This window comes from Eschrichtius robustus, chromosome 2, assembly GCF_028021215.1.
Source record: "Eschrichtius robustus isolate mEscRob2 chromosome 2, mEscRob2.pri, whole genome shotgun sequence".
Classification (NCBI taxonomy): domain Eukaryota; kingdom Metazoa; phylum Chordata; class Mammalia; order Artiodactyla; family Eschrichtiidae; genus Eschrichtius; species Eschrichtius robustus.
The window spans coordinates 124,404,440-124,416,534 of NC_090825.1; the positions used below are offsets into that span (position 1 = coordinate 124,404,440).

The 12,095-nt window shown below is 38.7% G+C and overlaps 1 protein-coding gene across 1 annotated transcript; it reads right to left on the reverse strand.

Moving 5' to 3' along the window:
* Positions 1-1,147: 1,147 nt before the first annotated feature.
* Positions 1,148-7,596, reverse strand: SPINK1 (serine peptidase inhibitor Kazal type 1). The gene is made up of 4 exons (XM_068534538.1): positions 7,542-7,596; positions 5,798-5,829; positions 4,202-4,308; positions 1,148-1,193 (listed from the first exon to the last, which is right to left on the reverse strand). Exons 1-4 carry the CDS (start codon positions 7,594-7,596, stop codon positions 1,148-1,150), a joined length of 240 nt encoding a protein of 79 aa, XP_068390639.1.
* Positions 7,597-12,095: the final 4,499 nt, after the last annotated feature.

Here is a 12,095-nt window from a genome sequence, read left to right on the forward strand (position 1 = left end):
AGTTCCTGTGAAAGAAATCGGGAAGGAATAGTCCACCTGGGGTGATTGTGGTTTAGACTAGGAAGCATTAGATTTGGAGTCAGCCCTGAATTAAAAGCCTAACTTTGCCACCTTATTTGCTGGTGATATTAGTCAGGTTACTTAACTTTCTAAGTTTACTCACAAGATAAGGATAACCTTACAGGGTTATTGTGGCTCATATGTAAAGCAAAGTGAACTACACAGCGGCCTCATGATCAGTTCATCTGGTCTGTAGTCCCTTCCTTCCATGGCAAATCATCTCTTGGGGATGGTTTGGTGGTAAAAGTTAATTCACAATGAGGTCTTAGTTCTTCTTTGGTTATCTCAGCACAAACCTGTCAGACCCAAAGAAGCAGATCTCCAAGTCAAGGCTGAGATATAGTCCTTAGGCTACCAGGGAAAATGGGGAGCTCTACATCACTGCTACTCATCTCGGTAACTAGTAGGGAATGGCCTCTGCTGGGGGAGAATTAAGGCTGATTGCAGAGGCTCCTCCCCTGCATAGTTGAGAAAATGTAGCTTTTTTGGTTTCCTCAACGATTCAGAGCCTCTTTGAAAAAGTCGTGTCTCACCTGAAATCTACATTGTGAGATATATGGAAAATCTTAAGACTAAACTGTGTTTCAGACAGGCAGCATTTCAAAATCATATGCCTCTGTACCTAGACCAGTGCCAGGCACAACAGATGCTCAGTTAAATCCCAAGGAACTCTAAAGGAATTATTTCAGTCGGTGAAAGGTGATGGGCAACATGTTTCTGGACTGAGAGTTTTCCAACTGTTTCTTAAAATGCTAGTCTAGTCCTCATGGGATTACATGTATTCATGATCGATCATGTCCTGTCACTTAATATCTGCAATCGCATTTCCTGAGACAGTCCTCAGAATGTGAGGAAGATGGGGAAGGAAAAAGCATGAAGGAAACCCTGTCCAAAATTACAGGATTGCTGTATTTTGTAAAACTTGGTTTATTCTGAGTTTGCCTCCATCCTCCGTCCCCAGTATAATCAAACGTGCCTTTGAGGAAAAAGCATATGGGAGCAACGGGAAGTGTTTAGATGCATTTTATTCAGCAATCAGGCCAGCCACCGCATCATAGTGTTCTTATGGGATTTCAGAACTTGGTTTTCAGCAAGGCCCAGACTTTTGAATGAGGACAGGAATCTGGCGTTTCCTATAGAAGAGATTGGGGGAAAAAAATCAGCTTAAACTTTGCTGATAAAACGTGACAATGGGAGAAAAACAAGGAAAAAAGATCAGCTTTATTTAAAATAGAGAGGTTTGAGATTCATTTCCATTTCTATTTCTCTTATTCACTTAGTCATTCACTTACTCATTAACTCCTCAGATATTGATTGAGAACTATAACATACCTTAAGGATACAACAAAAGGGAAAAATGTCCATCCTTACAGAGTTTACAGATGTAGCAGGGCGTTACAAAAGCTTCTGAAATTAATCTTTAATCCATTGTTGCTTCTTTTCCTTCTGACGTCATTGTCCTAGCCACCAGGTCTCCACCTTAGCTGGTGCCTGGGCTACTTAAGGACCTTCTAATTGATTGATCCTTTGCCTTAGAACTCTGGGGATTCTCATCTGTGAGATCTTGAAAAAGGAAATTATATCCTTGTCCCATATGATAGCTGCTTTAGTTAGCGTCTAGACAGAGCCCACAGATTGGCTTATTTTCCATAGCTGTGCTGTTCACTATCCCATATAACTATTTAAATTTAAATCAGTTAAAGTTAAGTAATATTAAAAATCCAGGCTTTCAGTTACAGTAGCCACATTTTAAGTGCTGGTACCATGGCTAGAGGCCTCCATATTGGACAGCATTTCTGTCATTGCAGAAAGTTCTACAGGAGAATACTAGTCTATGGAGAAGAATTTGCCAGTATAGATTTCCTAAGAAGACATACAGGAATTAGAAAAAAAGTTCTTACTGAATATATCTGCTAAGCACTTAATGATCAAGGAGATGCAAGCCCTTGTTTGTCTACCCATCTCAAAGCTCAACAACTAAGGTCAGAGCCTGGCTCTAGTTAACCATACAACGTATTTGTTTGGGGCTTTTAATGGGCAGTAGAGGAAAGGCAAAATGGTACATTTGAAAATATGTTGCATTTGAAAAAGACACATTTTCTCTCTAGACCTGTTTTCTTATCAGAGAAATATAGGAAGAGAAGTTACATTTTCTGGCATTCAAATGTTGCTCCCATATTTACATAATTTTAAAAGAATAGAAAGAGCAGGTAGGACTGGTGGGTTTTAAAGTCTAAGGAAACAGGGTGTCCCAGCTCTATGCTCATATTTTCCCAATGGTTCACTCTAAATACTGGGCCTTTTGATCTTGGCACTTGGAAATTGCCCAAGTCTCAAGGCTGTTGTGTTGCTTTCTCCTCCCCTTGGATGGAAATATGATGTTTGACCTTAATGTCAAGAACATAGGCCATGAGAAAATTAACAAGTGGTTTCAAGTTCCTTTTACAAGTCTTTAATGTGGAAATTTTTTTGAAAAAGCAGAACATCCAATGTTTTGGGCCTAAAACTTCAGGATATTAGATGTTTCTCCCTGGGGACCTATTTCCACAATCCTTGTTAAATAGTGAGAATTTTCTGAAATGACTTAAAGCAGACCAAGAAGAGGGTGCATGGTACAAGGAATTAGAGATGTGGAATGCATGCAGTCATTTGAACCTAAATCAAAGTCTTAATACCACATCAGTTCCAAAATAACAGAGTTTTCTGGGTCGCTTGTGGAATCTCTTTTATTTGTTTTGATCATTCTACACCTTTATTTAACCTGGAGCGCTTTTGTGATGCTATGAAAATGCAAAGTCCAGTTTAAATGACACCCTTTTCATGAATCCTTTCTTGACCCTTTCAGTAAGAAGCAATCTATATTTTTCCTTCACTCCTGTAGCATGTTGCTCACACCTCATTTGATGGCATTTGTCACAAGTTACAAGAAGCTACCTTATTTGTGCTATTTTCTTTTAGTTATATCCACTAGGAAAGCAGAGGACACTAGCACAATGCTTGGCACGTAAGTGTTCAGCAGCTGAGTAAGACAGAAGATCTGTGGCGAATTTATTTCTCTGAGTACCTGAGTCTAATTCCCATCACCTACCCACCCACAATCAGTTCAGAAACTCCACTGAGGCTAGGTCTCACATCCATAAATAAAGTATTACATAAAGTATTACAAAAATATGTTTTTGGTCACCTAATCTATATAATTCATATTTGCATACTTTAGGGCTTTAGTGAACACAATCATTGCTATCACCAAGAATGAATTTTTAAGTATAATGGTATTTTGGGTATGTGGTCTTTAAAAAATCCAGACTATCTCTTGTTCGCTATGAAAGGTTGTGTTTTTTTCATAGAAGTGATTTTTTTTTAATTAATTGAAAGAAACATTCAAACACTTTCCTTCCTCTAGCCCACTGTCCTTTCTTTAACACCTTTTATACAGCACCATGTTATTAATTCCTTTCTCACTTCTGTTCAGTTTTTTCTTCATCTTGAAATGCCTCTCTCTCCTTCTTTATGTCCTAGAGAAAACCTCAAACTTTTCCAAATCCTAGCAGGCACAATTAGTTCTTTTTCATTTTGTGCTCTCAGAGCACTTTGCTTATACTACCATTGACCACACCGTGTTAGCGTTGAGTGTAAGCAAACTGGGAGACAAAGCATGTTGGATTTTCTTCTGGATCTCACAAATATTTAGTCTAGTACCTGACTTTAAAGTATAGTGGAAAGAGCAAGGATTTTGTACCAGATCTGCCACTCATGGCTGGGTGATCTTGAGCAAGTTATTTAAACTAACTGAGTCTCAATTTCTTCATGGGTATAATAAGCTTAGTATTATTTACCTCATAGAGTCATTGTGAATATTAAGTGCCTCGCACGTGCTTGACATAATAAATACTACTTTCTATCATAATACACACACACACATACACACACATGCACACCTCTATATATAATCATAACATATATAATAAGGAGAAAAAGAAATCAAGAATTGTTTGGGGGAAAACTAGGTATTTTGTTTCTCTCATGGTGAGATTAATGTTATTGGTATATTCTTTGAGGCTTAAAAGGATAATATATGTAAAAATTTGAAGACTTCTAGCTTAAAACATATATTTTAAAAGAAATTCAAGTTTGTACTCACTTATTTTCAATACATAACACGCATTCATTAGAATAAGTAACTCCATCTGTCCCACAGACAGGGTTATAAATCTTGGGACATCCACTCACTTCATTTGTACATTTAGCCTAAAAATGGAATGAAACAGAATCATTTCCCATCATTTTTCATTCTTTGAATTTATAGCAAAGTCTCTAAAATCTCCCTGGAGTTGATCGGCTTAAAGATGGAAGCATGATTGTGATTGGGAGAGTGATACTAAGTGTTCCAAGAGGAAGAATCCAAAATTTGGAGTCAGAAAACCTGGTTTTAAGTAATGCCTCTGCTATCTGCAAGCTGTGTGACATTGGTAAATCTCTTGGTGTCTCTGAACCACAGTCACTTCATTTGCAAAGCGGAAATGATGTTGTTTCCCTACCTATCTCATCATGGCGTTGTGAGGTTTGAATAAAGTGAGTGAGATAATGTTCAAATTTACAATTACTACCTGTGCTGGCTCTCTCAGGTCAGCCACACCTTGGGACATGTTCTTCCTTGCACACGGTAGTCCTCTCACGCTGGTTTTCTCTAAGTCAATTAAAGACACGCGGTGCCTTCTACCCTTGGGGTTTTTGCACAGCCTGTTTTCTCTACTGTCAGTAAGAACTAGTAATTATCAAATGACTTTCACAGGGCAGACACTGTCCTAAGTGCTTTTCACGTATTATTATGTTTAAACTCTACAACTATCCTATGAACTTTTTATTATACTCTTCTTCTGGTAAAGACAGTGAGGCACAAAGAGATTGAATCACCCAAGGCAAAGGCCACACACCTAATAATTACTGGATCCAGGATTTAAACCCAGTCAGTCTAGGTCCTGAGCTTTAGCTCTTAACCACTTTACTCTCCTACTTCTCCCTTTGCTAACACTCATTTATCCTTCAGGGCTGAAAGTAAATCTCACTGACTTAGCGCACCTTCCCTGATTTAACTAGGCTAGGTTTCTAATGGAACCAGAACTTCTTTATAACACATCACCAATGTAGTAATTTATTTACTTATACACTTTTGGTTTGCCATCGGCCTTCCCACTAAATATAAATGTAACGAGAAGAGGGACACTTCTTCCTCTGGTCTCCAAATTTACTGAAATTTACATTATAAGTACAAGAAAAACTGGAAAAGTTAGATACAGAATATTTTTCTAGAGGAAGAGCCTAGTTTATTATTATTATTTGCTCATTATAAATTAGAGCTCCACCTTGTTGATGAAGAGAACTTTATGCCAACATGGTCAAACTGGCTGTAAGGAGGAAAGGCTGCTTGGAGTGACGTTTAGAAGGTTTCCACTTAAAATCCTTGTCCTACCAGGTAGCCCTAGTATATATAAAAACTCCTTCACAGCAAGCATAATATGACTACAGAGAAATTGCCTGTTTATCAGTGAATTTGTCCTTCACCATAAGCGCCTGTGGCGGAACTACAATTACTATCCACATTTAATGGGTTAAGTCTTGCCAGCATTCATACTCCTCATATTAACTTCAGGCTAAATTGAAAGGTGAGTTAGACTACGCTTTGTGTGGAACAAACAGTCTTAGCCCCAGAAATAAAAATTAACAAAATTGTCTTTACCTCTCTTTCCAGGAAGTTAGCTCTAGTACTACCTAGAAAACATAAATCAGACATGTCAAGTTGGGTCATAAATGGGAGAAGCCTCATGTATTCTTATTCAGAATTTTCTGCTTCCATTTAAGTCTGTGACTTCTCTGCTTCCTCTTCCACCACCCACCCCTTCTTATTACCATTTTTTTTCAAGTATATCTCATTGGTGTCCATTCACTCCCTGCCTGCTGAAACCTCAAAAAAATTACGCAAAAATTTGATTAGGATCAAAGTATCTCAATTTGATATTTAAGACAAGTTGACCCATTTCCTTGAAAATAGAAATGATGTACTTACTGCTTCAAATGTGTCAGGCACAGAGCAAATACCTTCTGAACGCTCACTGACATTGTAGTAACAACCAGTTTGTTGATCTCACAGTGATGTAGGAAATACAAGTATCTTTATCTCAGTTTATAGATAAAGATATGGAAAGTTTCTATAACTAGCTGTGAACACTAGCAATAACCAGGTCTTCTGATGAAAAACTAACTTTTGCACTTACATGTAAGTCTTCTTTTGTAAGTAATGTTTTAAAAAAAATGGAGCTCTTTTGACAATTTACCTTCAGTTCCCAAAGAGCTCCTTCTCTCCATTGCATTATACTGACCATTAGTTCAATTCACATTTCTTGAATTTACAGGTAGATACTTAAAATTGCCATGCTTCATTCTCTAGGAAATAGCAGGTCTTGCTGACATCGTGTAGGAGATGGTGATTGTGGGTGAGCTCACTGCAGGGAAGGAGAACTAATTTGATAGTGTCCAGAGGAAGAAATGTTGGTGAGATTTGATTTTGATACTAACAATCCCTGAGGTCATCTAAAGGAAGTTCTTCCTACCTAAATGTATTGAAAAGTAGTGAGACACTTAGGGGCTTGGAGAAGAAGTCCCCTGGAATAGTCAGAACCTGATGCGGTGAGAGTCCCACTGAATTTTAGAGTCTAGTTGAGTCTAAAATTTAATGAGCAGGTGGTCACCACAGGCCATATGTATTAATTCATATGCATGAGAAGGGGAAAAGGGACCACTGCTCCCATAAATATTTAGCAAATACAACAAATAGTATTGTTCCTTTTCTTCGCAAAGTGCTGATTTGGCTGTCAGTAGGTTTCTTTGCTAGATCTGATAAAAAGTTAAAAGTGTTAACCATCTCCAAAGACAAAAAGGAAGCTGATGCCAATTTCAGGGGTTCAGATCATCTGTCAACATTATTAAGACAGTCTGAAGATATAAACATACCGTCTATTCAAGAGGAATATTTTTTCTAGAAATACTCTGTAGGTCAAAAATAAAAATTTTAATCAAACTCTGCCCTTATACTGGAATAACTGGAAATCATTGTTACCTATTTATGCAATTCCATGAAAACATAAAATTTGTAAATTGGCCTTAAACATTTACAGAGTTAGAAGTGTACTTGATATTGAAATAATCCCTTCTTTTTTCTACCATATCTCTGACAAAGAGTCAGCCTCATTACCTGGGGAAAACCATTTCATGTCTGGGCAGTTCTCACTAGTAACATTGTTTTCCTGTGTTATGTTAAAATCCCTCTTGCTATATATAATTCTCATCCACTGATCTTATTTCATCTGATTGGGACCCAAAGATCTGTCCAAGAGTAGACTCTAAGTCTAGAAAGTAATGTGGTCAGTAAAGCAACAGGTCAAAAAGGTTTTACTTAAATCAGAAAAATATGCAAAGCCACCTACCAGATAAACTCAACAGGACCAAGGCAGTGAGAAGAAAGATGCTGGCTACCTTCATGGCTGGAGTGCTGGCTCCAGAGCTCAGTCAAAAACTGAACTCAACTTACCACTTCTCTCTAGAATCCTGGGACTGGAAGTTTCATACAGGCAGGATGGTATCCCAGTCTCCACCTACTGCCCTTTGTCACAGATCTCCTTGGTTATTGATTGACTCCATAGCATAGCCTGGCCCCCAGGTTTGGGGCACAGCACCAGTGTTAAGAAAGGTGAGAGGAATGCCTTGGGCCTAAAATGTGCAAGGTAAAGACTGTCAGGAAGAGATGACAAGTGGTTAGTAAGTTGGTTCTTGCCCTAACTTCCTCTGTGACTATGGAGAGGCCCTTCCTTTCTCAAGCCCTGGTTTTCTCATCTGTAAGGTGAACTCCAAGGTCCTTGTACTCTGTAGTTCTGGGTGTATGAACAGGTGTAAGTATCTAAAAAACTCCCTTCATTCTTTCTTCCTTTTCTTCAGCTTTTCCATTTTTTATTCTTTCTCTCTTTTCTCTCTTTTTCTGTCACCCACTCACAAAGCCTAAAGTAGCTGAGAGAGGGACAGGGTAGAGGTAGGGAGGACTCAGTTCCCTAAGGTGTGTGTGTGCTCCAGGGTAGAGTGGGCTCACCAGAGACCCTTACCAGCTCTTTGTCCTTGGACAAGTAGTTCACTTTCACTGAGCTTCAGTATATTCATCTGAGAACAGAAATAATAATAGTACCTACCTCAAAGTGTTGGTCTTTCATTTTAAAATATGCATTGTGTCTGTCATGTGTGGTTTGGGGAGACAATTCTCAATTATCTCTCATGTTTCTGCATGTCTCATGGGTAGAGACACTGCCTGTGTTTCAAACAACTTTTTCAAGAGGGTTTGTATAACAAACAGCCTTGGGAGGTGGAATAGTGTCTCTCTCTGGAGTAAAGGGGAGGTTTGTTTACCGTTGGGTATAATAAGATAGTATCTTTCACCAGGGTGAAGTTTAGGCAGGCATAGTGCCCTTTTTAAAAGATTAGGGATTTGGGGGGACTTCCCTGGTGGTGCAGTGGTTAAGAATCTGCCTGCCAGTGCGGGGGACACGGGTTTGAGCCCTGGTCTGGGAAGATCCCACATGCCGCGGAGCAACTAAGCCCACGCACCACAACTACTGAGCCTGCGCTCTAGAGCCCATGAGCCACAACTACTGAAGCCAGTGTGTCTAGAGCCCGTGCTCTGCAACAAGAGAAGCCGCTGCGATGAGAAGCCCGCGTACCGCGACGAAGAGTAGCCCCCACTTGCTGCAACTAGAGAAAGCCCGCACACAGCAATGAAGACCCAATGCAACAAAAAATTTTAAAACATAATAATAATAAAAATAAATTTTTTAAAGAATAAAAAGATTAGGGATTTTTTTTTAACATCTTTATTGGAGTATAATTGCTTTACAATAGTGTGTTAGTTTCTGCTTTATAACAAAGTGAATCAGTTATACCTATTCATATATCCCCATATCTCTTCCCTCGTGCATCTCCCTCCCTCCCACCCTCCCTATCCCACCCCTCTAGGTGGTCACAAAGCACCAAGCTGATCTCCCTGTGCTATGTGGCTGCTTCCCACTAGCTATCTATTTTACATTTGGTAGTGTATATTGGAAGAATCAACACTGTGAAAATGACTGTACTACCCAAAGCAATCTACAGATTCAATGCAATCCCTATCAAATTACCACTGGCATTTTTCACAGAACTAGAACAAAAAATTTCACAATTTGTATGGAAACACAAAAGACCCCAAATACCAAACCAATCTTGAGAAAGAAAAATGGAGCTGGAGGAATCAGACTCCCTGACTTCAGACTATACTACAAAGCTACAGTAATCAAGAGAGTATGGTACTGGCACAAAAACAGAAATATAGATCAATGGAACAGGATAGAAAGCCCAGAGATAAACCCACACACATATGGTCACCTTATCTTTGATAAAGGAGGCAAGAATATACAATGGAGAAAAGACAGCCTCTTCAATAAGTGGTGCTGGGAAAACTGGACAGCTACATGTAAAAGAATGAAATTAGAACATTCCCTAACACCATACCCCAAAATAAACTCAAAATGGATTAAAGACCTCAATGTAAGGCCAGACACTCTCAAACTCTTAGAGGAAAACATAGGCAGAACACTCTATGACATAAATCACAGCAAGATCCTTTTTGACCCACCTCCTAGAGAAATGGAAATAAAAACAAAAATAAACAAATGGGACCTAATTAAACTTAAAAGCTTTTGCACGGCAAAGGAAACCATAAACAAGACGAAAAGACAACCCTCAGAATGGGAGAAAATAGTTGCAAATGAAGCATTCAACTATAAAGGATTAATCTCCAAAATTTACAAGCAGCTCATGCAGCTCAATATCAAAAAAACAAACAGCCCAATCCAAAAATGGGCAGAAGACCTAAACAGACATTTCTCCAAAGAAGATATACAGATTGCCAACAAACACATGAAAGAATGCTCAACATCATTAATCATTAGAGAAATGCAAATCAAAACTACGATGACATATCATCTCACACCGGTCAGAATGGCCATCATCAAAAAATCTACAAACAATAAGTGCTGTAGAGGGTGTGGAGAAAAGGGAGCCCTCCTGCACTGTTGGTGGGAATGTAAATTGATACAGCCACTATGGAGAACAGTATGGAGGTTCCTTAAAAAACTAAAAATAGAACTACCATACGACCCAGCAATCCCACTACTGGGCATATACCCTGAGAAAACCATAATTCAAAAGAGTCATGTACCACAATGTTCACTGCAGCTCTATTTACAAGATTAGGGATTTTTAAAAGCTTGGCATCCTTCCCTTGTAACACACTGTGCTTTCTGTGCAGGTACCCTTGGACCTCTTTGTGTCACCCTATGGAGGCTGGGCCTGGGGAACCAGAGCAAATGCTGGCAGTCTGGCTATTGCTATTGAATGATTATATCGCTTTTCTCTGAGTCAGGAGTCTGTGTCTTCTGCCAGCATCTCTTTAACTGTGGCAGGCTAACATGTCAGCTTCCAAGTATAGGGTATAATCTTAGACCCTCCCAGGTCTTGATGTATGTCAATGTATGTACTCATCTATGTGGATGGATCAGTGAGTGAAAATGACAGCCCCTGTCCTCATGGAGCTTCCATTGCATTTAAGTTGGGGGAGACAGGCAATAAAAAAGTAATCAAATAATTATAAAGTATATCAGATTATAATAAATATTATGGAGAAAAAAATAGAGAAGATAAACCTAGAGGTTTGGGGAGGTAGTTATCACAGATTGGTCAGAGAATGCCTTGCTGATTGACATTTGAACAGAAACATGGAAGCGAGGAACTGAATCGTGCAAATATCCAAGAACATGCACTCCAGACAGTGGGAATAGAAAGTGCAAAGTCTCCGAGGCAGAAACTTGCTGATGTGTTTGAGAAACATCCAAGATGACCGTCTGGCTGGAGCAAAGTGATAGAAACATAGGCAGTAAGATAAAGGAAATAGTGGGGGCCTGGATAATGAAGAGCCATGTAGGCCATAGTAAGGACTTTGGTTTTTAACCAACGGAAAGCCATTGGAGAGTTATGGCAGAAGAATGACATGATATGACATTCCTTCTAAAAGGTTTCTGTTCTCTATGAGAATAAACTTTAAGGCAACGACAGCAGCAAAAAATCCTAATGTTAGGCTATTATAATAGTCCAACCAAGAAATGATGGTGAAAGTGGAAGAAAGAGGTTGATTTTATAGTTGAGGTGAATTAATACATATGAAGCTTTTAGAAAAGTTTCTGGCACATGGTAAACATTTAGAAATATTATCCATCACTATTATTTTTATTGGTGTTATTTTTTCAGTATTTAAAATGTTGTTCCATCTAACCAGAAGGCTCCTCTTTACCCTTACACAACAATGAATTCTTCCTAAGTCTTTAAAATTCACTTTGAATGCTGTTTCTTATTGGAAAACTTCCTCAGCTCATTCTGAGTTTCCATGGTATCTCGAACATGCTTGAATATAATACATAATACACTGTTGAAACTGTTTGTGTATATAACTAGCTCCCTCATCTTCCACTGATGCTTCAACCTTTACCATCCTAGATTCCTCCATCTTGTTTAGGTCACCAATTCAGGTTGATTAGTTCCATAAACATTTTTTCAGAGCACTTGACCTCTAATTCTTCAAACTTGATCAAATGCAGTATAATCTCTTTTCTTGGGTTTCATGACTCCACGGTCTCCTACATTTCCTCATACCTTCTTCATCCTCATGTCATCTCCATCCTCTCTTTTGACTCTTCTTCCTCAAATGAGTGAAGACTTGGTTTCTCAAGTATTGGTCCTGGGTCCTAGTCCTTCCTCACTTTTCAATTTCTGTAGGTGAGCTCATTTATCCACATTATTTAAATTATATATATAATTATATATATATTTCTCAAATATGTATCTCTTTCCTGTATCTCTCCTCTGATCTTCATATCAAATATTAAGTGCCTTCTTGACAATTTTGGACA